The sequence below is a fragment of the Phocoena phocoena genome, chromosome 17 (assembly GCF_963924675.1).
Source record: "Phocoena phocoena chromosome 17, mPhoPho1.1, whole genome shotgun sequence".
NCBI lineage: Eukaryota > Metazoa > Chordata > Mammalia > Artiodactyla > Phocoenidae > Phocoena > Phocoena phocoena.
Window position 1 is genome coordinate 923,331 of NC_089235.1, and position 27,738 is coordinate 951,068.

Sequence of the window (27,738 nt, forward strand, 5' to 3'; positions counted from 1 at the left end):
CATGCTGTGCATTACTCCACCAGGACTTACTTCTTTTATAACTTAAAATTTGTAGCTTTTGATCCCCTTCACCCATTTCTCTGAGCCCCCACCCCTGGCTTTAGCAACCACCAATCTGTTCTCTGTATCTATGAGCTTGTTTGTTTGCTCTTGTTTACAATTTCATATATAAGTGAGATCATACAGTATTTGTCTTATTCTGTCTGACTTATCTCACTTAGCATAATGCCCTCTAGGTCCATCCATGTTGTCACAAATGGCAAGATTTTCTTCTTTTTTATGGCCGAGTAATATTCCAGTGTGTGTGTGTGTGTGTGTGTGTGTGTGTGTGTGTGTGTGTGTGTGTGTGTGTGTATTAGATATTCTATATCCATTCATCTCTCAATAGGCACTTAGGTTGCTTCCATGTCTTGGCTATTACAAATAATGCTGCAATGAACATGGGGGTGCATAAATCTTCTCAAATTAGTGTTTTCATTTTCTTCGGATAAATACCCAGGGGTGGAATTGCTGGATTGTATGGTAGTTCTATTTTTAATTTTTTGAGGAACCTCCACACTATTTTCCACAGTGGCTACACGAATTTACATTCCCATCAACAGTGCACGAGAGTTCCCTTTTCTCCACACCCTCACTAGCATTTGGTATTTGTAGACTTTTTGATGACGGCCATTCTGACCAGTGTGAGGTGATAGCTCATTGTGGTTTTAATCTGCATTTCCCTGATGATTAGTGACGTTAAGCATCTTTTCACGTACCTGTTGGCCATTTCTATGTCTTTTTTGGGAAAATGTCAGATATTCTGCTCATTTTTCTAATCAGATTTTTTGCCATTGAGCTCTTTATATATTTTGGATATTAACCCTTTATTAGATATATGATTTGCAACTATATTCTCCCATTCAGTAGGTTGCCTTTTCATTTTGTTGACCGTTTGCTGTGCAGAAGTTTTTAGTTGGATGTAATCCCACTTGTTTATTTTTGCTTTTGGTGTCAGATTCAAAAAATCATCCCTAAGACCTATGTCAGGAAGCTTACCAGCTATGTTTTCTTCTAGGAGTTTTATGGTTTCAGGTCTTACGTTCAAATCTTTACTCCATTTTGAGTTAGTTTTTGTGAATGGTGTAAGACAGGGGTCCAGTTCTCGCAACACCATTTATTGAAGAGGCTGTCTTTCTCCACTGTGTATTCCTGGCTCCTCTGTCATAAAATTAATTGACCATAAGTGTGTGGATTTATTTCTGGGCATTCTGTTCTGTTCCAATGATCTATGTGACTGTATTTCTGCCAACACCATGTTGTTTTGATTACTATAACTTTGTATAGTAGTTGGAAATCAGGAAGCGTGATGCTTCCTGTTCTTTTTCAGGATTGCTTTGACTCTTCAGGGTCTTTGTGGTTCCATACAAATTTTAGGACTGTTTGCCCTATTTCTGTGAAAAAAGCCATTGGAATTTTGATAGGGATTGCACTCAATCTGAAGATTGCTTTGGGTAGTGTGGAAATTTTAACAATATTAATTCTTCCAATCCATGAGCACAGAATATCTATTTATTTGTGTCTTCTTCAATTTCTGTCATCAATGTCTTACAGTTGTCAGTGTACAGGTCTTTCACCCCCTTGGTTAAATTTATCCCTAGGTATTTTATTCCTCTTGATACAGCTGTAAATGAGATTGTTTTTTCTTTCTCTCTTTTTTTTTTTTTTGGCTGCGTTGGGTCTTCTTTGTTGCTGCGCGTGGGCTTTCTCTAGTTGCGGTGAGTGGGGACTATTCTCTGTTGCGGTGCGCGGGCTTCTCATTGCAGTGGCTTCTCTTGTTGCAGAGCACAGGCTGTAGGCGTGCAGGCTTCAGTGGTTACAGCACGCAGGCCCTAGAGCACACAGGCTTCAGTAGCTGTGGCTCACGGGCTCTAGAGCACAAGCTCAGTAGTTGTGGCGCACAGGCTTAGTTGCTCCGCAGCATGTGGGATCTTCCCAGACCAGGGCTCGAACCCATGTTCCCTGCATTGGCAGGCGGATTCTTAACCACTGTGCCACTGGGGAAGTCCTGAGATTGTTTTCTTAATTTCAATTTCTGATTGTTCATTATGAGTACATAGACAGGCAACAGACTTTTGTATACTGATTTTGTATCCTGCAATTTTACTGAGTTTATTAGTTCTAACAGTTTTATTGGTGGAGTCTTTAGGGTTTTCTATCTGTAATATCATGTCATCTGCAAATAGTGACAGTTTTACATGTTTTTAAACATTCTTCTATACACACAGGTTTCACAATTTAAAAAACTAAAAGGAAAAAACATACCAAAATGCCAAGGGCATTTTTCACAGAACTAGAATAATTTTAAATTTTGTATGGAAATACAAAAGACGCCAAATAGCCAAAACAATCTTGAGAAAGAATAACAGAGCTGGAGGAATCACGCTCCCTGACTTCAAACTATACCGTACGGTAATCAAAACAGCATGGTATTAGCACAAAACAGATGTATAGATCAATGGAACAGAGCAGAGAGCCCAGAAATAAGCCCACGCACTTATGGTCAATTAATCTATGACAAAGGAGGCAAGAATATACAATGCAGAAAAGACAGTCTCTTCAATAACTGGTGCTGGGAAAACCGGACAGCTACACGTAGAAGAATGAAATTAGAACATTCATTCTCTAACGGCATACAAAAAAATAAACTCAAAATAGATTAAACACCTAAGCGTACGACTGGAAACCTTAAAACTCCTAGAAGAAAACACAGACAGAACACTCTCTGACATAAATTGTAGCAATATTTTCTGTCTCCTAAAGCAAAGAAAACAAAAGCAGAAAGAAACAAAGGAGGCCTAATTAAACCTAAAAACTTCCGCACAGCAAAGGAAACCATCAACAAAACAAAATGACAACCTACTGAATGGGAGAAAATATCTGCAAATGATAAGATGAATATAGGGCTAATATCCAAAATATACAAACAGCTCAAACAGCTCAGTATCAAAAAAACAAAGACCTGAATAGACATTTTTGCAAAGAAGACACACAGATAGCCAACAGGCACATGAAAAGATGCTCAACATGGTTAATCATCAGGGAAGTACAATCAAAACCACAGTGAGACATCACCTCACACGTGGCAGATGACTATCACCAAAAAGACTGCAAATAACAAGTACTGGCGAGGATGTGGAGAAAAGTGCGCCTCATGCGCTGTGCGTGGGAATGTAAATTAGTGCAGCCACTGCGGAGAACAGTGTGGAGATTCCTCAAAAAACTAAAAATAGAGCTACCATACAGCCCAGCAATTCCACTCCTGGGTATTTATCCAAAAAACCCAATAACACTTATTTGAAAAACTACATGCACCCCACTGTTCACAGCAGCACTATTCACAATTGCCAAGACATGGAAACAACCTAAGTGTCCATCAACAGATGAATGGATAAAGACGATGTGGTAAGGGACTTCCCTGGCAGTCCAGTGGTTAGGACTCTGTGCTTCCACTGCAGGGGACACAGGTTAGATCCCCGGTCAGGCCGAAGAAATAAATAAATAAAAGATGTGGTAAATATATACAATGAATGTTACTCAGCCATAAAAAAGAATGAAAATAATTCCATTTGCAGCTACATGGATGGACCTACAGAGTATTATGCTTAGTGAAATACACCAGATGAATACTGTATGATACCACTTGTATGAGAACTCTAAAAAAAAAACAAACATATGTATATAACAAAACAGAACCAGACTCACAGATATAAAGAACAAATTAGTGGTTACCAGAAGGAAGGAGGAGGGGCAAAATAGGAGTAGGGGACTTAGAGACACAAACTACTATGCATAAAACAGATAAGCAACAAGGATATAATGTACAGCACAGGAAAACAGCCAATATTTTATAATAACTATAAATGGAGCATAACCTTTAAAAATTGTGAATCACTACACTGTACATCTGAAACATACATTTTACATCAACTATACCTCAACTAAAAAAATCAACACAGTGGCTTCAAACTCCAGTCGATTTTTTTTTTTCTTTGCGGCACGCGGGCCCCTCACCGCTGTGGCCTGCCCCCCCGCTGCCGCGGAGCACAGGCTCCGGACACGCAGGCCCAGCGGCCACGGCCCACGGGCCCGGTCGCTCCACGGCAGGCAGGATCCCCCCAGACCGGGGCACGAACCCACGCCCCCTGCATCAGCAGGCGGACCCCCAACCACTGCGCCACCAGGGAAGCCCTCCAGTCGATTTTCATACAAACGTGCACATGCCCACACACATGCAGAGACAGATTCCTATCCATCCAGCTATCCTCTCTCTATCCATCTACCACCGATCTACCCATCCATCCATCTAAAATCTACCTACTTATCATCCACCTACCCCTCCAACCATCATCCACCCATCCATCCATCATCCATCCATCTATCCACCCATCCATCATCCATCCATTGTCCGTCCACCCATCCATCTATCCACCCATCCATCATCCATCCATCCATCCATCATCCATCCATCTACCCACCCGTCCATCATCCATCCATCCATCCACCCATCCATCCAACTAAAATCTACCTATCACCCACCTACCTCTCCATCCATCATCCATCCCTCCATCATTCCTTCCATCATCTTATTTTCACAACTGCTCCCCTCATCACTATCCCAACTGCCAATTCCTGAGAGAAGCTATTCTGACCAAATGAGGTCAGATTCCTCATTATAAGGTTCCTTAGTAATCATGTACCACTACTTAATTTTTTTTTTCCCCATGCTGCACAGTAGTGGGATCTTAGTTCCCTGACCAGGTATTGAACCCGGGCAGCCGGCAATGAAAGTGCAGTGTCCTAACTACTGGACCGCCAGGGAATTCCCTGTACCGCTACTTAAAAGCACTAATTCCAGCTACAGATTTTACCTTTATCTTTGTGATTGGTTGAATATTATCTACCTGTCTTTTTAAAATGCAGCCCTCACGAAGGGCTACATCTTTGTATCTCCAGCATTCGGCATGATGCCTGGCACATAACAGTCTGACCTAGCAAACAGTACTAAATGAACAAACGAACAAACACTACTACAACCTTAGGTCAGGGACTATCTTGTCCTTGGACTGTGAAACCACCCTGTCACTGGTGTCCTGGTCCTCAGACCCACTCCCCACACAGCTACTGGCAGGCGAATTTGGGGAGGAGTCTAACCGTGCCGCTCCCTGCTCCCACTATCCAGGACTCGCTGTCTCTGGAAGTGGCCTTCACATCTTAATTCCACAAAGAGAGGCTCCTGGACAGTCTCATTTCGCTCCCTTCCAAACCTCAAACTCCACAGCAAGGAGTAGAAAATGACTTCGTCTCCTTACATACTGTCCTCTTATCTCTGCCCTGTCCCTCTGACCTGAAATGCTTGGGCCAGTTTCCACTCATCCCCTAAGCCTCATCCCAAGTATAAATGGAACAGGAGGCCAGGAGGTACAGGAAGCCAGGAGGCCAGGAGGTACAGGAGGCCAGGAGGTACAGGAAACCTCCCCTAACCTACTCAAACCATGTCAGACACTCCTCTTCTGTGCTTCAAAAGACTGTGTATTATGGCTTTTGTTGCACTTTCCAGACTGGGTACTATTATACTTCAATGTAGATCTCAACACGTTCTGAGCCTCTTCTTGAATGCAAACATCATTTTAATTCATTATTTAATCCCCAGAAAACAGCACAGCATCCAGCATGTTAACTGTTTACTAAATGCTTGATATATGACTACATGGATACATAAACAATGAGTCACTTTACAAAATCACTATTGAATATTTAAAGATCTTAGACCGCATGCCGTAACAAAAAGATCTCACAGGCCCAAACAAAGATCCCATTTGCTGCAACTAAGACCCGACACAGCCAAAAAAAGAAAAGGAAAATAAATAAATATTTAAAAACAAAAAAAAGAAAATTTAAAGATCTTTACACCCTTCCCTGTCAGGTAACTTACGTACCTGAATTCCCTGTAGATATTATTAAAAGCAAGTGATGCTCCCAGTCTCTTGAAAGCATTGGGGTGAAGTGCAAAGCTGTATAGTCGCTTGAAAAGTGATTTGGTGTTTACTGGACTGTTTTCCTGCTGCTGCGGTGTTGTCTGCTTAATGGACCATTTGAGGAATTCCTGAATACACCGACCACAAAAATCTCTTAAAGTACTGTCAAAGGGGTCCACAATTCCATCCTGAAACAAAGCATAAAATGACAACTGAATACCTTGGTCTGCCTCTGAGCATAAATGAAGTATGTTATGAAAATTAATTTAGAGCACTATTAAGGAAAAAAGCGGACACTAGTCAAACCAATCTGACTGTCTAGAATCTAGACTCTAATAACAAATTCCTTGTGACATAAAGAAAAGTTTCTTCTAAAGAAATTAAGAAATTGAAAAATACATGAAAAAAAGAGAATACTTTAATTGTACAGCAACAAAGCAGACTTTCCTTCCCCTGAAGAAACACAATGATTATATCCTAAGAACTTCTGTTGATTCTACCTCATAACATTATCTGAAATGCTTTATTTATTGAGGATAAATAGAGTAAGACCCTTGCAAGTTTCAAGGAAACTGTAATGCTACACAAAGAAAAATCATAGAGATGTGGTTCTAAAAGTAGAACCTTCTATCAGAGCAGTCTCCAGAAAGGCACAGTCTCTAAATACTTGAAAAAACAGCTAAGGAAATTTGAGTGCTTTTGTTTCTCTCTTAGATCCACAAAGGAAAAGTTTAACTTGAGAAAGTACACGGAAACTGAAATAAGGGGATTCTTTCTAACATGCCTGGTTCCTTGCTACATGCAAAATCTTTGATCACAGTGCGAATTAGAATTCACAGAGGTGATGGTAATGCACCGCGGAAACGGGCAGAGGAGCGGACAGCAGGGACACAAGTGCACTGGAGTGCACCAGCCTCCACCTCCGCCTTCACCTTTTCTTTTCTTTCTGTAAACCCTCTCATGTTACATTTCCATTCCCACCTGGTTTTTTCCTGAAGCTCTGACTTAAGCTACCTTCAAGGATCAAAAGGGGAAAAGGAACAGCTAAGATAGAAACTTCAGAACAGAAACATTAGAATAAATCCGTCTGAATGAAATAAGCCACAAGTTAAATTTAATTAAATGGATCTGTCATAGACAGGTTTCACACTAGACACTGCAGGGAATTAAACCACAGGTACAATGATGTCATCATCCTAATTACAAATGTTCAGTAACTCCCACTGCCCACAAGTGGCAGCCAGCTAGGCAACCTCTGAGAGGGAAAGGAGCTGTGTTAGTAACTACACACACAACAGGGGCAACAGGGACAACAGGGCTGGCCTGGGCAAACTGCAACGGATAGTGGTCCTACATGCAACGACACACCTCATTTCAAACTTAACAGAAAGTGACCCACAGATTCAAACAAATCAGTCTGCAAAAACATGGGATTAAAGGATGTTTGTTTGCACAAACTTGCTATGTGTTCAACTGGGCATTTTTTTTAAAAATTTATCTATTTTTGGCTGTGTTGGGTCTTTGTTGCTGCGCGCGGGCTTTCTCTAGTTGTGGCGAGCAGGGGCTACTCTTCCTTGTGGCGCACGGGCTTCTTGTTGTGGTGGCTTCTCTTGTTGCAGAGCATGGGCTCTAGGCACTCGGGCTTCAGTAGTTGTGGCTCGCAGGCTCAGTAGTTGTGGCTCGTGGGCTCTAGAGCGCAGGCTCAGTAGTTGTGGCACACGGGCTTAGTTGCTCTGCGGCATGTGGGATTTTCCTGGACCAGGGCTCGAACCCGTGTCCCCTGCATTGGCAGGCGGATTCTTAAGCACTGCACCACCAGGGAAGTCCCTCAACTGGGGATTTTGATTCCAAAGTCAGTATATGCCAAAACAAAAGTACAGGTTGAAATAATAGGTAAATATCAATTAAGATGATATTTAAAGAAATCAAATGTAGTTATTTACACGAGTTCAGAATATTAAAATCAAATCAGTGTGGAAAGACAGTAAGGCTTTAGCCGACCTCACTGCCTCTGCCCGCAGTGAGCCAGTGACCCCACCCTAACAATTCCACCTCTGCTGTCTCAGGACAGTTCTATGTACACGGTGAACTGCGATGTCTAGGGGTTTTGAGTTGCTGAATCTGAATGCAGGAGAAAACAGGACCAGCTCAAAAAATTCCTTTTACTCTGAACTAGTATACTATAGTTAAAAAAAAAAAAAAAAAAAAGAGGATACTGCAACTCTGATAGAAGTCCAAGAACATTCTTATTCACCCTTTCCACCCTCAACACACACACACACACACGCACACACACACAGCCTTAATGTAGATGAAGTCTGTCAAATTTATAACCATCCTCCCAAAAGGAACAAAACAAAAACATCTATTTGCTTGTAGCTATTTAAAAGTATCCCTTAATAAACAGCACCTTGCTCATTAAATGCCATCTCACCAAAACAAAAGAAAAAAGATGATCCAATCTAGCTAGATGTTACATTTTGATACCTTGACAGGTAGCTTTTCTCAAAGTTCTGAGTATTGATCACATATAACCAGTTGATGGGAATGGCAGGACAGGAACCATTACTCACCAGTATTGTTTCTAGTAAGGCAACAGTGTCCTGACTCTCAAATTTCTTATTGTTGGTGAACCAGTGAATCAGCTGCATAACTAGAGGTTCATACAGTTGCCTCGGCACCTGAAGGAGTAATAACATCAGAATTTACTTTTTTCATGTAAATTTTATATCAGAGACAGTTCCATTTATATGACAGGAGCAAAATTAAGCGTAATACTACTGTGGTTATATTAGTTTCCTTCTCTAGTTAAATTCTGTGACGAACATGGTCTAACTTCTTCCTAAGAGTCCGGCAAAGAAAAATACGCATCCCCAAACTTACTGTTCCTCTAACGAGGAGGGCAATTAGGGTCGACAGTGATGGTATTTGTCATTCATCCTGATTAACCTGATCCGGAGCTAAACAGAAGGCATTCTGTTCACAACCCCGCGGGGACAAAGCAGAAAGCCAGGTCAGGGCTTCCCTCCGCGCAGTGGTTGAGAGTCCGCCTGCCGATGCAGGGGACACGGGTTCGTGCCCCGGTCCGGGAAGATCCCACGTGCCGCGGAGTGGCTGGGCCCGTGTGCCGTGGCCGCTGAGCCTGCACATCCGGAGGAGCCTGCGCTCCGCAACGGGAGAGGCCACAGCAGTGAGAGGCCCGTGTACCGCAAAAAAAAAAAAAAAAAAAAAAAAAAAAAAAAAAGCCAGGTCAGCGTCCTCTGCATAGAGACTCCCAGGCTGTATCACAGAACAAGAGAAGAGGCACCTCCCCCTCGGCTGCCTGCCGAGAAAGAAGGGAAACTAGTCTTTACTCCGTGGAGATGCGGGTTCTCACCCTAACCTTCTCAAATGTAAATACAGTCTCTGCAGGGCCCAGAGAGCCCTGTGGGTGTCTGGCTCCTGCAATCTAGGGTGGCTCCCAGGCCTGGAGGGTTTTACTGTCCTTTTGTATCAGAGCAATTTCCTGAGACAAACGGTTATGCATCTAACCCTCATTCTCTATGAACAGTAAATGTTCACAGCCCGAGTGAAGGGGAACATTCCCCATCTTCATGTCTCACAAGGCTGGCCCTACAGGAGCACTGAGAAATCCAGAGGAGTTCTATTTCCCCGCTGATACTCAGCTTAAGAACAAAGCACGTGGTACGGACACCCCATCAAAAATCACGTGAGGGAGGTCCCTGGCAGTCCAGTGGGAGACCATGTACTTCCACTGCAGTGGGTGTGGGTTCCATCACTGGTCAGGGAACTAGGATCCCACATAACACCTGCTGCGGCCAAAAAATAAAATAAAATTTAAAAATTAAAAAACAACAACAAAAATCACGTGAAATGTCTGGGGCTCAGACTCAACAACAAGTTCTCTTGCACCCGGGTATTTCTCCAAAAAATATCTTTCTAAACTTTGAAGCAACTTTTAGACTTAATCAAAGTAAAAGAATCTTACCTTTTAGTTTGGAAATTTAACCTGGTCTTAAAGCATCACTGTTTTCTTCCCCCAAAAGAATTATTTTGTATTCTTAGAACATAGATTATATATATGTACACACACACCATTTATAGAACATGTCGAAAACCATCCAACTACAATCCTACATCCAAAAGGTAACCACTGTTAACATTCCAAACCACTGTTAACTCAGTATATTTATACACATTTAAATATACGTATACACGTGTGTAAAAATATACACTTTTGTAACCACTTTTCTGCCCCTTAATTTTGAATACTTTTCATGTAAATACATAAGCTATATCAGTATCTTTATTAGATGCCTGCTATCTCATATATGGATAAACCATGATCCAGTTACCCAATCCTGTTGTTAGAAATGCAGTATTTCTAGTTTATGTCTGTCTTATACACACCACTCTGAACACCTCTCTGGACAAGGGCTGCTGTCCACACTCCCACCTGCCAGGACTCACAAGCCCCTTTCCCTACAAGCTTGGCAGCACTAAACACTGCCAATTTTTAAAATATTTGACAACTGCTGCAATCCGTACCATTTTAATTTGAATTTCCTTATCTACTAAAAACGTTGAATATTTAAAACATATTTAATTGGCCATATATACTTCTGTGTTCACGAGCTGCCCACTTTTGTTCTTTATCCATTTGCCCATTTTAAAATCTTATCATCTTCAGCACAATGTGGGAAAAAAAAAAATTTCCCTACATCATGTGTATGTCAAAACTGTGGGTTTGTGCCATTCAGTGGCTTTACATACTTATAAAGTCAGAACTATCAACACACTAGCAGTTTTCTTCCACAGATCTCCCTTCAATACCTTGTATGAAAATTTCCCTTTCTACACAAACTGTATGGAAAGACATCTATAATGTAATGATAAAATCCACCCAAGCAGAAATCACATTTTACATAAAAGAAAGCATTTTTGAATGCTATAATCCTTTTTATCTGTAAAACAAAATTTATATGTATGCTTATAAAAATTTATATAAAATTTATACGTATGCTATGTTTTACAAAGATCTAGGAGTATATTCACCAAACTTTCGGCAGAGGATACACTGGCTTTTCCTGAGGAATAATAGGGGGAAAGGGGTGATGACATGGAGGTTCACTTTTAGCATCATATGTTTCTATATTAATTAGTAATATTTTACCAATGAAAAAGACCATCCCAATCCAAAGACACAAACAGCCATGCTATATTTCATCACATTTTTCTATAATATTTTTATAAATGCTATAATAGAATTTATTAAATGTTCCATTTCTCACTAACTTAAAAAGCCCCTTTTATCACACATACAATATTTATGTGTACACATGGGTCCACCTGCCAACTGCCAGACAGTCCCACTGACATATATATCTGTGCACAAGTTCAACCCCATTATAATTAACGTGACTTCTTCTTAATATCTGTTAGGGCAAGACACCCTTCAGTACCTGACCCTGCCAAAATTTTTCTTGGTTAGGCTCTAGCAATTATTCTTCCAGATTACTTTTGACGTTCAAAATGAAATTAATTCTGGGATTTTTGCTGGAACAATACCAAACTTACTGAACGATTTGGAAAGAGCTCGAATTTTTTCAATATTGGTTCTTTTTTTTTTTGGCCACGCCACCCAGCTTGCGGGATCTCAGTTCCCTGACCAGGGGTCAAACCCGGGCTACCCGCAGTGGAAGTACCAAGTCCTAGCCACTGGACTGCCAGGGAGCTCCCTCAATATTGATTCTCCAGGTACACAGCACTTTCGTTTTATATCATAAAATATATGTCTGCCTGGCATACTAAAGTTTATTCCCAGATGTTTTATTTTACTTCATTTTATTTTTTACACTGCGCCATGCAGCTTGCAGGATCTCAGTTCCCCAACCAGGGACTGAACCTGGGCCATGGCAGTGAACGCCCAGAATCCTATCCACTAGGCCACGAAGGAACTCCCCCAGATGTTTTATTATTATTACATTTTTTGATGCTGTTATGAATGCTATGTTGTAAACACATTTTCCAAGTGGTCAAAGCTACAATAGAATATAAGACATATTAGAACACTGATATATGAGAATTCTATCTTGTAATTCATCAGCTTTCTCCTTTATTAATTCTTAGATTTATCAGTTGATACTCTGGGCTTTCCATAGTTTTTTAAAACTATATTCAAAATAATTTTTTTCCTTCCTTTCTCCGACATCCCTGACCTCAGGGACCTCATGGCCTGATGAGAGACCCAGAGGTTAACCAGTGCAAACTAACTTATGAAACACAGACGAAGCCGTTCTGAGCAACCACTCCATGCACAGGCCCTGCCCCAGGTCGGGGCTGGAGGTGCCTGTGAACAGGCCACGCCACGTCTCACCCCAGCACCCACCTCAGCCGAAGCACGAGGCGGCATCACTGCGTCACGGCTGGGCAGGATTTGCCTGTGATATTCAGGTAAACATTCTTCATCATTTTTTAAAGACAAAATTAAACTATTCCTGATTTACCAAAACAAAATACCTTCTTGGCCTATATGAAGAGAATCGTTGCTTACGAAACCTATTTCTGTGGTAAATTTCCAGTTTTACCCCAAAATCCTATTTAATCATGGTGCATTTTTAAGGCACTACTGGATTGTATTCATTCACATATATACTGAAGGATATTCCATGTATATTTATAGGTGGGTTTTTCATTTAGTTTTCTTTTTTATGTGTGCACCCTTATATCAGGGTTCTGCCAGCTTCATAAAATAAAGAATCTGAATGTCTTCCGTGTCCCAGCAGCAAAGGAGAATTCTGTCCAAAAAGCCCCGAGGAAGAGATGACCTGCTGACATCTCCAAGCGCCCCCGACTGCTGGCCACGGCCCCTCCTCTCTTCTTCACCCCTAAGTGACAGAGCCGGTAGCAAAATCAGCCTTAGGGGCTAGACTCTCATAATTAATTCCTTAATTCCTTAATTAATTACTCTCCTAACTTAATTCCTTAGGGCCTATCCCTGAGGAATTAAGCCAGAGTCGGAAGGGCAGCAGCCAGGTAGCAGGTTTTCAAAGACCCCAGAGTGGTCCCAATGTGCAGCAAGCTTTGACCATCACTGAACGAGACAGGACTTTTTAAAAAAATTCTGCAACTGTTTCAAACTCAAAGCCATGCACTTACCTGATCTACATCACATGCCAGTCGAAGCAGCACAGGAAAAGTGCGCTTATAGAGCTGGTACATGGGTGGGGGGCCCAGGCCACTGTCAGGCATCTGAGTGGCTTTTCCCAGCATAAACATGACAATGCTGTGCAGAAGTTCACAGGCCGCAACCTGAAACAGGCCAGGGGTCCAACAAAGGTTAAGAGCATTTTGAAATGCTACACAACGTAGCCCTTTAAAAAGGAAAACTTCTGCAGCAGATAACTATCCCACCCAAAATAAATGAACTGCAAGTGGCACTTCTTGTATAAAATTCATGCTTCCGTTCACTTTGAGCTGGAGCCAACAGTGAAGAACTGAGATTTAAAAGATTTAGACATCAGGACTAATACATTCATAAGAAACATATCCATGCTGCCGTAACACAGAACTCTGCTTCATGTGTTAGCACATTTTCAACTGTCACTTTCAGTAAATACATCTTTAAAGCACAAATTTTGGAAATGTACAGATTAATATAAAGACTTGAGATAATCTGTTTCTAATCTCCCAGGTTGAAGAGAGAATCAAGCACAGACTAAAAATCACTTTTCAACGCCCTTTGTACTATTTTCTATTATGAAGAGTTCTGGTATATTAATGTTTTGCCAGGTTATCATCTATTATTCAGATAATTTATGTTTAACTTCCATTTTCCAAGGACACGTACTTCTGATAACTGAACAGTTTCCTGATTACTATACTAGAGAAAATACAAAATCCGTGAAACACAATACGTGTTTCCTAATGAATACACGTCTAACCACAGCAGGTGATCAGTGAGTACTTTGGTTTGTCTGTCGGCGGCCGAGAGCGCCAGCTCTGTGACACGTGGCAGGAATGGGTCCAGGTGGATGATGGGCTTCATGTCCGCGAAGGGCACCGCGAAGCCAAGCCTCCTCTCTCTGTCCCAGGCCACACAGCGCCTGGCCCTCTCCTCGGGGGACACTGCTGTCAGAGAGATGCAGAGCGCTTTCGGTCAGTCCCTCCTCGCTCCAGGACAGCCCCTGGTTCACCCCCTCCTGCTCTGTTTACCACACGTGTACAAACCACTACACACTGTTTCTGAATTTGACTTAAAGGCAAACTATTTTTAAACAAGTCTAATAGTCTGGAATGTTTAATTTCCAATTTCAGTAAGAGTTACTCTTCTGTGGAAAAATGATAAATGCACAATACTTTAATTAAGTATCTCCTCTTCATAACACTTATTTTCCTAACAGCGGTTCTGACTTCTGAAATGCCAAAATCACCAATACATTTAATATGAAATTTTAAAGGTAAAAGTACCAATTTTTACTAATCAAAAATGCTAATTCCGGGCTTCCCTGGTGGTGCAGTGGTTGAGCGTACGCCTGCCAATGCAGGGGACACAGGTTTGTGCCCCAGTCCGGGAAGATCCCACATGCCGCGGAGCGGCTGGGCCCGTGAGCCATGGCCGCTGAGCCTGTGCTCCGCAACGGGAGAGGCCACAACAGTGAGAGGCCCGCGTACCGCAAAAAAAAAAAAAAAGCTAATTCCGATCAAAAACAACTTAAATTATCCAAATATTAAGGATATCAGGTTAAAAAAGATAACTTTGAACTCCTGACACAATGTTTAATATAAAGGTGCATCAAGCTAGATTCTGCTTCAAAAAGGAAAAGACATCAGACCCCAGTGAGCGAGCACAAAGAACCACACAGGCTGCAAGGCACAGTGGAAGTATTCACTCCATCAGGCAAAATATGGCTCTTCATAATCTTACCTGAAAACACATAAATGACATATAGGAGAAAATATCAGAACACACCATGACCTGTATGCATCCAAATACATCCATGGGGTTAATGTGCTTTAAGGAAAGGTCACCTGTTATGAGGTTTTTGCTGATCTGTCCCCCAAGACGGCCAAGCACTTGCACAACCTGAACCCGTATTTCTTCTAAGGACAGCGCTTCATGCTGCAAACACGGTGACAAGTTAAACATTAGAGAGAGTGATGAGCTGAAAGGAAAACTGCTCTACCACCCTCTCCATTGTTGACGCCTCCAATGGCTCATTATATCCTACACGGCACTGCAGTTAATTTTATTTTAAATTCATGAAAAGAAGCCACATCTCTTCCAATTTTGCAGTTAGCTGTCCGTTTCCTAGACCATCGGTTCCAAAGTTTTGGCAAGAGCCTTTACACCCTTAAAAAATACTGAAGCTCCTCAAAGAACTTCTGTTCATGTAGGTCGTATTTACCAGTATTTATCATAAGTTGAAACTTAGATATTATTTAAATAGTTATCATTTTATTTAAAAACACTGAACCCATGACATGTTAACAAACGATATGCTTTTAGGAAAAGTAACAATATATTCCAAATAAACAACCTCAGGCAAGTGGTACTGTTTCCCATTTTCACATTTGTGACAGACTTGCTGTTGGGCTGTAACTGGGAAAAGGAGGAGTATTTTAATAGTCTTTCTAGATAACTGGGGTTTTTCTCTGATACGGCTCCACAACTGAAGTGGAAGTTTCTTAAAGGTTAGTCACAAAGTGGACTCTGAAACCACAGCAGTGAAGACTATGTAGTCTCTACTACATTAAAATCCATGGGCTTATCCTGCTCTCTGTGGATTTTCACCCACACACGATTTGGGAAGATAATGTACCGTTCATCTGAAAACAGCGGTTCCCTGGGTCATGCAGATCTCCCACACGTTGATGCATTTCACTGTACGTGTGAAGACATCACAGTTCTTAAGTACTGAGAAGCTGCCCAGCGCATGATGGCTACAAGTCTTGCAAAATTTTAATTTTCACTTAAAAGCTTGAACTGTATCACTGGCAACCAATACTCTGAGAAGTTTTCTTTGAAGTGACAGCCTCGCTCTCTGTCCTGGAGAAAACGCCTGCGAGATACTGAGCAGCCAGGCTGTCTACCCCAGTAACAACGGAGTTCACAAGGGAAGGGCTGCTCGGCGCACCGCTGCTCCAGCACACAGGATGGCACACAACGTGTGCTCAAGGGTCTATCTAGGCTTAAGGAGGCGCTAGGGAACCAACGCACCACCCACCGCTGCACAGTGCAAATGTCGATGCGTGAAAATACTGATAGTTCTGGCCTTGCACCCGGCCTAGGGCCCACCTAGGGAAATGGGGTCCCGTGTCTGTAAAGAAATGTGCAAAACTAGAGGCACGCTCAAGTAACTTTACCTTCCTTTACTTATATGTGATAAGATAATTTAAAACCTTTAGACACCATTTCTAGTTTCATCCAGGTCTCCCAATCAAAAGCTGTCAAAAATATCGAGATGGGAGGAACTTTCCCTAGAGCTTGCAATATCAGTTCTAGATATTAAAAGTTTTTCAAATTTCCTTTTTCACATCATACTTAAAAATATTTTCCCTACACTAACTCAATTTTCTCTATTTACATCATTTTTATCTGTCACATTACGTGCCACATCTAAAAAACTGGTCTCAAGAAATTATCACTGGAAAAAAAACATAAAACCTGCCATGAACTGAACTTGACAATATGTATCTCAGAGTTAATCAGTAAATGAGTCAATCTTACATATCCATAATATCACTACTGCAATTGCTTATTCCAAACAAGAAAACAAGAAAATAAACCTGTTAATATAGTTTACATTTTTACTGTAAATATATATTGAAATTATTTCTATATTGTACTCTAATAGATACGTAAGAACAACTAATATTTTAAGTGAAGACTTTTCCTTTTCACGAGCATTAGAATCTGGTCTCTCCGTTATTTAAGTTAAAGAAGATACAAGAGATTTCTTACCGATGAAATGTTCTTTGCCCTTTTCAGATGCTTTAACACGTCTCTAGTAAATCCTTTCTGGGCGGCCCGAGAGAGTGCTGACACTTCCCAGTTATTCCTGGTCTCATCTGTCAACAGTAAACAAAAGTCAATTTTAAACAGCACCATTCATTTATTTAATTAATACAAGGGAAAACACACTACACTGCTATAGAGAGACATTAAAATCCTAAAGTGAGATTAAAAATGAAATTTCTAGAACAACAATATTAACAGTGGTTATCTTAGTTTTAAATACCACTGCTGACTAAAAGAAACATGGTTCCTTGGAGAAGTGGCTGACTCCCAGGCTGGGTAGACTGTGCTGGTAAGAAGCGCCAGGAGGGGGCACTGCTCAGGGAGGGGCACACTCCCACGAGTCCCACACAAGTCACATCTGAGACAGGCTGCGCGCAGATATCAGTGAGAGCAGGAAAGGGCTGGACCCACTGAGAATATAAGGATCCACAAGTCCCTCCTGACAGGCAGAAATAATGGGTGAAAAAAGTTATTTCTCACCATAGAGTGCCAACTAGATAAAAGGAATCATGGAGCTGGAACATCACCATTGTGCCACTTTTACAGTAATAATCAACTCAGAAGAATCACCAATGGACAGACATTAAAACCATCACGGTGAGACATCCCTGAGGAATCAGAACACTTACAGCTGTGAAGGAGCTGCCATTCGACGATCATAAACTTCTACAGAACTTGCAAGTTTAGCACAAAACTTTCCCTCCCGAACCACTTCATGGTAAGGTACCAATCTGACGCCACCGCCCCTGAACGGGCCGGGTCCTAAAGGAGCCGGTCCCACGTGACAGCCACACCACAGCCCAGATGAGGGTGCCAAGCTGCAGACGCGGCCCCCAATCACCCCCACCCCCAGTCAGGCTCCACTCGGCCCTAACAACGTCTCAGCTTAGAACCACAGGTTACACTTAGTTGTCTTGTCTTTTTCATCTCCTTTAAGGGAAACAGTTCTTCAGTTTCCTGGAGTTTCATGACTTGGACATTTACAAAATTAGATGCCTCCGTCTGGGTTTGTCTGATGTTTTCTCATGACTGCGTGCAGGTTACAGAAACCATTTGCAGCGTCTCGCTAGTCCTTTATCTATAAAGCCCTTGCACCTGCTCACTTTCTCTCAGTGGAGTCACACTCACTTCTCCCAGTGCTGAGACAGCCTGGGAGGACCCTCACGGGGGCTATACCCCAGCACGCCTCTCCTGGCCCCCAGAAGTGCCACCCGCTGACGGCAGAGCCTGACTCCCCTCTGCTCTCTGCTTCCCATCTGTGAGTCTGCGGCGCAGGCTTGCTGCTCATGCCCCGTGAGCTAGGCCCTGGGTGGGAACAATCACTAGGAACTGGGGTTTTGGTCTTGGACCTTCTGCCGGTGGATATTAGAAATCTACCCTCTGGTGGCCCCAGATTAAAAGAGGATCTGGTTTTTATTCAGTCTTTATTAAAATGTTTTGGAGCTCAAATTAGTTAAGAATTTTGTACACTGGGAAAAACAACTCTCTGAGATATGGACTGGTCAAGTGTTTTATCTGTGTCTATGACTCAAACTGCGGAACTGAAGCCATAAACCCTCATGTGTCTGCGTGTCACCTAAGCCCTGAATTGAGAACCACCTGACTTCTCTTGTGAGTGTGCTGTTCTCCTGTATTTGGAAAGTATTAAGAAATTAGATTAAGTCTCTTAAAGGAGCTCTGTTCTTATTTATACAGATAAATAAGCTTATATAAAATGAATATTCCTAAAATTATCTGAAAATAAAAAAATTGGACTTATAATGCTTTAAATGTGCCAAACTTTAAAAAAAATGCTATAGTCACTAACTCAGAAGCATTTCAGAAATCCATATTCACATAATAAAGGCACATCTTCGGTAAATGAGACAAATTTCCTGATTTTAGTTTAAATAAATGTGTTTTCCTATCAGGGTTAAGTACAATACAAGCATACATCTTATTCTACTTGGGTCTGTTTTTCCTATACTTACTTACACACTTATTATACTTATTCAGGCTTACAAAGCCAACAAGCTAACATCACCTCTCATTACATTGTTATTATGGTACAAGACACACAAAATAACACCACCAGCCATCTGCAGAATTTTTTCTTCATCTCGAACAGCCCTACATAACTTTTTTTTTTGGCGGTATGCGGGCCTCTCACTGTTGCGGCCTCTCCCGTTGCGGAGCACAGGCTCCGGACGCGCAGGCTCAGCGGCCATGGCTCACGGGCCCAGCCACTCCGTGGCACGTGGGATCTTCCCGGACCGGGGCACGAACCCGTGTCCCCTGCATCGGCAGGCGGACTCTCAACCACTGCGCCACCAGGGAAGCCCCCTACATAACTTTTAAGATCATGATAAATGCAGTAAGTTTATGTTCGACTAAACTGAATCACTGGACAAACTTTTTACTTCCCCAGTAATTACGTTTTGTAGCATGTCAACTGGAAGATCATTTCTATGATCTGCAGCCTTGAAACCTTGGACTGAGTTAATTAGTAAATCATCATTGGATACCCACGTAATTTCTAAGTAAAACAGAATACCGAAACACTGACTGCTAAGCAACATTTCTTTCTTTCTTTTTTTTTGGCTATGCCGCGCAATTGGCGGGATCTTAGTTCCCCAACTGGGAATTGAACCCAGGCCCCCCTGCAGTGGAGGCGCCAAGTCCTAACCACTGGACTGCCAGGGAAGTCCCACTAAGCATCATTTCTAAGTCTGTGTGCTTCTGCTGCCTGCTTTCTAGGCCGTGAGGAGATGAGGCATGCTGCGTGTGGTGCCACGCCGGATGGATGCGGCTGCAGGTGGGTGTCACGTGTGCTCACAAGCTCCGAGCCTGAGAAACTCCAAGACCCCAGCACTTCTCAAAACCATCCAGTCTGCATTTTCTCAGTCCAAGAGAAGTCTGGCAGAGAGCTGTAACTGATAAGCGGATGAGGCTGCAGTAGAGGTAGGAGGGCATGCTTCTGACTTTCAGGGAGGGTGAGCTGCTCTGCTGCCCACGAAGCAGCGAGTCTCGGCTTCCTGGTGTCTGGCCGTCCTTCCACAACCAGGACTCACTAAGAGCTCACAGATTTTTGCTTTTGTGGGTTACAACTAGCAACGGTCAGCATACTGGAAGCAGAACCTACTTTTGTAAAGACCTACTGATCTATTTGAAGACCGCATGTTAACACACACGACACCTTAGTATTCCTCTGAAAACAGGTGGATCTCATGGACTCCCTGCGAGACCCGCTGTTTCAAGTTGTCAGTGGGTCCCAGAACATGACAAAACTCGGAAAGTGTAACACCTGAGTCTGAGAAGAGGCTATGAAACGCGTTACATTCTTAGCAAAGTTCACTCAGTCTCAAAGGACGTGCTTCTCTGCCTTACTGATCAATGCCTTTGTCTTTAACGGGCAAAGTTACTCTTTACTTTCCGTGGAATCCACAAGGGAGCAAGCCTTGAATCTTATCAGAAGCACTTTGAGCGAAAGGCTCAGGCTTTGCACCTCTGTCAGGAGCGGCACAGAGCGGCACTGGGCTCTCAGCAAAGCACATAAGGAGGCGTGCTGTCCACTGGCCCCACTACTGGTCAGCAGGCTGACGACTGTCTGCCAGGGTCTCCACTGTAAAGCTGCCATCTGCACCCTTGGTGAGTAACATGTGTTGTGGGGTGAGGTAGGCAGGATTTTAAGGTAGCCCCATGACCCTCCCCGGTGTTACCCCTGTGACTGTGTTCCCTTACAGAACAAAGGCAGGTCTAATCTCATCACACAAGCCTCTTAAAAGCAGAGTCTCCTCCAGCGGATGCAGGAGAAAGGGGCACAGACTCAGAGCCTAAGGATTCAAGGTGCACCGCTGGCTGTGAAGGGGGAGGGCCAAAGGCAAGGGGCGGGCCAAGCTGGGACCACCAGCCAGCAAGGAAATGGGGCCTCAGATGCCGCCGACACCCTGCATGAACCTGAGGGCCCTCCCCAGAGTGCCCGGAGAAGGGCCAGGCCAGCCCAGCCGGCCCCGAGCAGAGCCCACCTAGGCTCCTGACCCAGAGGACGGGAAAACGACAGATGGTGTTTCAGCCGCTGGCCCTGTGGTGACTTGTTACACAGCAAGAAGAAGCACACGACGAGGCTTTCCGTTTACTCGCTGACTTGTAACTGTACACACGCAAGAGTCCTACAAGATTCAGTGGGTCTTGATCTCTTTCTGGGACACTCTGCCTCGATGATCAGATTATCCCAAGTTGGCCCGTGACATTTCCCAACATTCTTCGAACACTTCCTTGATTTCTGCATGTTTCAGAAAACACAATATTCTAGGTTCCTCTTGTACTTTCCCTGTGCAGGCTGGAAGCAGCCATTTCTCCAAAGCCACAACCTGGGGACTGGTCTTCTCGCTGCTACAAAGGTACCACTAGCCCCAGGCAGCCCCTTCCAACGGACAGAAGGACAACAGGTGTGCACGTTGCACGTTCCACTTCACCCACCCACACACGTGTGCGGGTGCCTGTGCATGTGTGCAGAAGCCGTGAAGCCCGGGACGGGAGGCAGGGCCCTTTAGCTCTTTCTCCCTCTCCCCTCATTGTCCTTGATCCAGCTGTTAATGTGGCTGACGTCCCGTATGCCGCCCTCCTCGCCTGCCTGGATACCCTGCCCCACCGGGAGCCCCCCGGTGCCCACCCTCCTCGGCACCGACCACTGGAGGAGGACCTCACTGGGAAGACGGCCACTCGCAATCAGAGAACGGAGCGGCTCCCGCTAACCACAGGCCCGTGGGCATGACCATGACAGCACCACCTGCCATCGGTCCTGGGGGCCCCTCACATGAGAAGACATCAGACAAGCCCAGCTGGAAGGACCTCCTCCCAAATCACGGACAGCAACCTTCAACAACATCAACGTCATGAGAACTGTCCCACAAGAAAGGACGCCCAGAGGCACGACAACTAAACGCGAGGCCCAGACTGAATTCTGGCCCCGGAAAAACGCAGCTGGAAGCACAGCTACGAAGGAAGTTAATGGGGCAGCCGAGCCATGTGCACACGGGCTGCAGAGGAGGAGAGTGAGGGATCCATGTCACCCTTCCTGACCTTGACCACAATGACGCTGTGCTCACGCACAGGAAACGTACATCGCAGTATTCAGGCATACACGTCTGTGATGCCTGCAACTTACTCACAAAAGGTTCGGGAAAAAACATCATGTATAAACACGCACACGTATTATCACACGATACAGAGAAAGCACATACAGTGACAAAGCAAGCGGGACAAAATTTAGCTGCTAAACCTCCATATAGAGCAGACAGGAGCTCTTTTCACTATGAATGCAACTGTTCTGGAAGTTTAATATCATATCAAGGAAAACATTACTAAAAACAGTCTTTCAGGTTATGGATTTTCTGCTGTTAGGGAATTTCCCTATCTCCTAATTACCTGGAGAATGACTATTTATCAATAACTAAATTCTCTGCTTAAAGGATCACAGTAATGTCCCACATTAACTGAAAAGAAATATAAATCTTTTCAATGAGCTCACTGACAGAACTAAATTCAAAAGAGCAAATGAAAGGACCACAAAGATACCTGCTAACAGATATATTCATTTCCTTTAACCATGTCCACGTGTTTTCAGTGAACTACTCAAATAGCAGCACTCCTTATAAGAAGTGAATTTTAAAAGCCTAAATAAGAGACAAACATCAACTAGTTTTTTTTTTCCTCTAAATACTTATCCCGAAACTGTGACTCTTTCTTCATGAACTCTGAATATGCATTGAGGTGTCATAAAAACCAGACACAGTGAATGAAATTTGTCACACACTTTTCATTTACGGTTTCTAAACCAACAGTATTTAAGCTGAACAATAAAATAATGATTTACGTAGATGGAATTTTACGAATTAACACTTGATTTTCTACTTTGCTGGCAGGGGCATTTCAATTCTTAGCAGTATTTCGGGGTTCTTCTCCAACATGAACCCTTCTTTTTGCTCATCTGATCACAATGTCCATTTCCACTCTGGTTCAAGGAAATCTGACCCTCCTCAATTCTATGTAATACTGTTCTTGTCTAGTACAACTTTGGCCTGGGGACTTCCCTGGTGACACAGTGATTATGAATCCGCCTGCCAACGAAGGGGACATGGGTCGAGCCCTGGTCTGGGAAGATCCCACATGCCGCAGAGCAACTAAGCCCATGTGCCACAACTACTGAGCCTGCGCTCTAGAGCCCGCGAGCCACAACTACTGAAGCCCCCGCACCTAGAGCCCGTGCTCCGCAACAAGAGAAGACACTGCAATGAGAAGCCCGCACACAGCAACGAAGGGTAGCTACTGCTCGCTGCAACTAGAGAAAGCCCGCACACAGCAATGAAGACCCAATGCAGCCAAAAATAAATTAATTTTTTAAAAACCTCCAATCCATTAAAAAAAAAAAAAAAGAAAAAATTTTGCCTGGCCAGATGAATTTTTTCTTTGAATCTTTTCCCAAACCTACTTCTTGTATGACAATTCTTCTGAACTAACATTAGTACTAAATCAGTTATATCTGAAAAACCAATAAAAAATCAGGTGAGATTAGGTCAAAATACAAAATTACTATTGGATTTCCTTATAGTTTTAATTCCTGTTTGATTTGTCAAACAAAAGTGTCTTTGCAAGGCAGTATGTTAGAATCTATAAGGAGCTCAAAATATTTAAGACTGACTTCTTGCCCTTTAAGATTTTATAAATCTTGGTAGGATATAAGTGACTAAAATAAAAAGTACGTTTAATATCTCAGTTATACTTCTTATGTCCCAATTATATTGAATTGAATTGGGGAGATCACAAAAATATCAAACATATTTTGAATATGTTGGGTTCAAATTTCAGAAGTTGCAAAAATGAAAATATGTAGTCTTATTATAGGTATTACGTTGCCATTTTAAGATACACGTCAAAATTCTTCTAAACCTTACCTGATAAGGCTGAAGTTTTCAGATATCCATCAAGGCTGGGTAAAATGTCCTTATAATAGGGCTGAATTACATGTTTGCCAATGTAAACTGACCATTCTTCTAGGGCATTCAGGCCAACTTCTGCCAATGGGGTATAGCTCAGGCCCAGTTTAAAAGCCATCTGTATGTGAGTACGAACAAGGTAATGAAACACAAGGAATATGAGATTCAAAGAGGGTTTCTAACGGCAAGCCTTTCCTCTGCCAGAACCAGACAGGCTGGAGGGAAGGGTACACTGAGGCCCCCTCAGGAAGGCCTGCCGGGGGGTGTCACTGCACACCTGCAGCACAGGGAGGGCTGAATCCTCACCCCCACCCCCAGGGGTCCTCAGAGAGGCCCAGTCAGCGTCCCTCCCCAAAGCTGCTCAGTGGCAGAAGCAGAACATGAACCAGGGTGTCTGACGGGTGAGCGCCTGCTGTGACTGCCATGCTTTCCAGGAAACAGGACACTGCACAAGAGATGCATCTGCTCAGGACGATGCACCCACCTGCAAGGCAGGGACATAGGCTCTGACATCAAGTTCGATGATGTCATGTGGCAGGGACAGGACAAAGGTCAAACAGGAGGCCAGGAGTTCATCTTTGTACTGCTTCATTTTAACTGACACCTTAGCAAGAAAGACGACAAGAACATCAGTGCTGCACACCTGAAGAGAGCCTTCGATTTCACAATCAACTACAAGAAACCCTATTCGCAAATAGGGAAAATGATCACGGGGCCTTTATCTGACACAGCCACGTTCATTTAAAAACTAAGCACTGATCTCCAGGAAAAGTTCATTTGTTGAGTACTTAATTTCCATTATGTGGAAGAGCTAAAGAATCTATTAACTTTGAGTTGTCATCACTCAATTTTAAGAAACCTCAGGGGACTCTGGAAGCACAAAGATATCCTCTGTTAGTGATTTTAACCCCTTAATCCCCACATGGATTAAGCAGCTCATTTTTAAGTAATTAAATCATTTATAGGATTTTTTCAACATACATTTTTTTAAACATCTTTATTGCAATACAATTGCTCTACAATGGTGTGTTAGTTTCTGCTGTATAACAAAGTGAATCAGCTATATGTATACATCTATCCCCATATCTCCTCCCTCTTGCGTCTCCCTCCCACCCTCCCTATCCCACCCCTCTAGGTGGTCACAAAGCACCGAGCTGATCTCCCTGTGCTATGCGGCTGCTTCCCACTAGCTACATATTTTACATTTGGTAGTGTATACATATGTCCATGCCACTCTCTCACTTCATCCCAGCTTCCCCTTCCCCCTCCCTGTGTCCTCAAGTCCATTCTCTAAGTCTTACATTCAATTTTAAATAACCCATGACAACACTGGATAAATCATTTGAAAATTACCTCTTTACCAAATTTTGCAAACAAAGCAAAGCAAAAAGACTTTTCTGGGTCTTCAGAAGACTGTTTCTGACTCTTTGGACCAACACCCTGTCAAACAAAACAGGGAATTAGTTCAGTGAATGATAACCAGGTAACCCTGTGTCCTAATCTGGCAGTTCCCAGCCTTCCTTCCAAGGGGAACCCATTTTCATGTTGCTCAGGCCTCATGCAGAGGGGAAGTGAAATCAGCCCTGAAAACGTTTCAGGCGGAGGCCAGCGAGAAACCGAGTGGGAGGTGGGCGGGGAGGGGCTTGCCGGTCAAGACCCAAGGCCTAAGTCTGCTCCCTGCCCGGGGGTTCTGATGCACACACCTGTGGGCTGAGACACTGCTCGCGCCCAGAGCCCCAAGACACAAACCCAGGTCCTCTCCAACCTCACGGGCCACCAGATCCCCTGGGCGGCCTGGGCACAGGCTGCTGGGCGGCGGCCCAGAGCTCCTGACGAGGTGAACCTGGAGAGGGTGTGAGTGGTGCCAGTGATGCCGGAGCCCCAGCACCCCATGAGAGCCCCTGCAGAGCCAACGTCATCAGCCAGGTGTTGTAAATCAAAACAGAAAATGCTACTGGTTAAACTTTAAAGAGTGTCATCCAATTGCCACTCACATTATCAGTCTTTCAAAATACAGATAATAAAATTAGTAGACTTTAAAACTGCAATATGCTATCATGTTGCATTTTAGAAGGTATTTATACACACTCATGCGATCTAAGAAACAGGAATATTCAGTGTCCTTCAAAACAACACTTACCTCAAAATATTTTATTTTCCTGGCATTTCTCACAGCAATAGATAGCAATTTGTAGAAACCACTAATGAATGGCAACCGTGTAGACTGCAGAATTAATTCATATGCAAAGGAGCATACCCATGGCTCAAAAAATTCTACATGTTTCTCAGGAAGAATCTCCCTGTAAAAACAAATGTAAAGCTCAATGTAGAAATTCTCATCATATACTATTTTTATTCAGCTTTGAAATTATAAGAGACATAATCAAAACAAAATCATAATCTATGATTCCATTATATACCATTTTCAGGTATATCTATATTCTTTGTTTTCCCCACCTGAGGACCCTTTAAATGTATTTTTTTTAAATAGATAAATCTCAGCTGCTACATTTAAATATATTTTAAGTTTCACACAAGCAATTTTAGATTTTAAGTCCTACTATTTCATTTCTTATATCTACATAAGTGATTTTCCTATATTACAGCCAATAATTGATAATTTCCACTCTTGAACAAATAGCATTTTTTAAATACCTGCAAAATTCCACCAGGTTGATGAAAGCTGAAAAATCTTTAGGTTTAGCAGGATGCAAGTTAGCAGCTGGATCTGAAGTCGGGCTCACCCAAACGCCAGCAGCTTCATTTTCATGCTTAAAAATTAATGGCACCAAAAAAACACTGTAACATTCAATCATTCAACAAATGACTCAGCAAGTGACTCCACAGCCAAGGCCTGAGTCTTCGAGGAAGGAATGCAAAACTGAGGAGGTACAGACGGGCCTCGGAAGCTCACAGTAGGATCAAAATGACGGGACCACAGAACACGTGGCACGGGCAGCCACAGGGGACACCGACGGGGGAATAAAGGTGCACACACAGAGAGACACGGTAGGTGGGGACTACGACTTCTCACAGGAGCAGTGGCGCCAGACAGAGGCAGAAGCTCACAACACAGAAAGGGTCAGTAATGACGTGTAGCTTTCAAAATGAGAAACAGAGGAACAGTTACCACTATTAGGTAACAGAAATATTAACATGTTCAGTCTGTGTTTCAGATTCAGGTGGAAATGTCAAGGGCAAGGCTGGAGTCTAGACCTATTTGGGAAATGCTAATCTCAGAGGCGACAGCTGACCCGGCGGACAGTGCAAGGGGAGCAGAAGACACAGAGACTAGGACATGTGCTCCAAAAGCAGGTGTGTGGCCGACAGTCTCGGGGAGGCCCTCTGGGCATGTTTGTTTGTGACATTATTTTAGACGTAAATAAATAAAAAGCCTTAAAGAGCAACAGACCACCCCCAGTGTCCCCTTCTCGTGTAAAAGCATCACGAGTGCAGCCAGGCTGACGAGGCCCAGGGCCCACCTCTGCCCCTGCAGGAACCCCTGACCAAGTGGCCTTGGGCTCGGCCATGGAAGCCAATAGGCAAAGTCGACTGAAGGAACCACGGGCTCAGCAGTGAACTGAGTGTGTTCCACAGAGTCCACGCCCACTGACTCTAGCTTCATCACCTGAGTGTCTTGTGATGAGGACTCCTCAGAGCGGACAGCAGCTCTGAGCCGGCAGCTTCACGCTAGGTCCCATCTTTGAGCCAGCCAGGAAAACAGTGC

At 43.3% G+C, this 27,738-nt stretch overlaps 1 protein-coding gene across 2 annotated transcripts in view; it reads right to left on the reverse strand.

Annotated features, from left to right (window-relative positions):
* PRKDC (protein kinase, DNA-activated, catalytic subunit) overlaps positions 1-27,738 on the reverse strand; it is a 149,203-nt gene that overhangs the window by 96,034 nt on the left and 25,431 nt on the right. For both annotated transcript variants that reach the window (XM_065895584.1, XM_065895585.1), the window contains exons 17-27: positions 26,667-26,782; positions 26,152-26,311; positions 25,365-25,451; positions 24,496-24,615; positions 23,970-24,129; positions 16,981-17,087; positions 15,048-15,138; positions 13,984-14,147; positions 13,176-13,328; positions 8,591-8,698; positions 5,979-6,205 (exon numbers count right to left, since the gene is read on the reverse strand). In XM_065895584.1, coding sequence (XP_065751656.1) covers positions 5,979-6,205; positions 8,591-8,698; positions 13,176-13,328; positions 13,984-14,147; positions 15,048-15,138; positions 16,981-17,087; positions 23,970-24,129; positions 24,496-24,615; positions 25,365-25,451; positions 26,152-26,311; positions 26,667-26,782 — 1,493 coding nt within the window. The remainder of the gene's footprint in view (positions 1-5,978; positions 6,206-8,590; positions 8,699-13,175; positions 13,329-13,983; positions 14,148-15,047; positions 15,139-16,980; positions 17,088-23,969; positions 24,130-24,495; positions 24,616-25,364; positions 25,452-26,151; positions 26,312-26,666; positions 26,783-27,738) is intronic.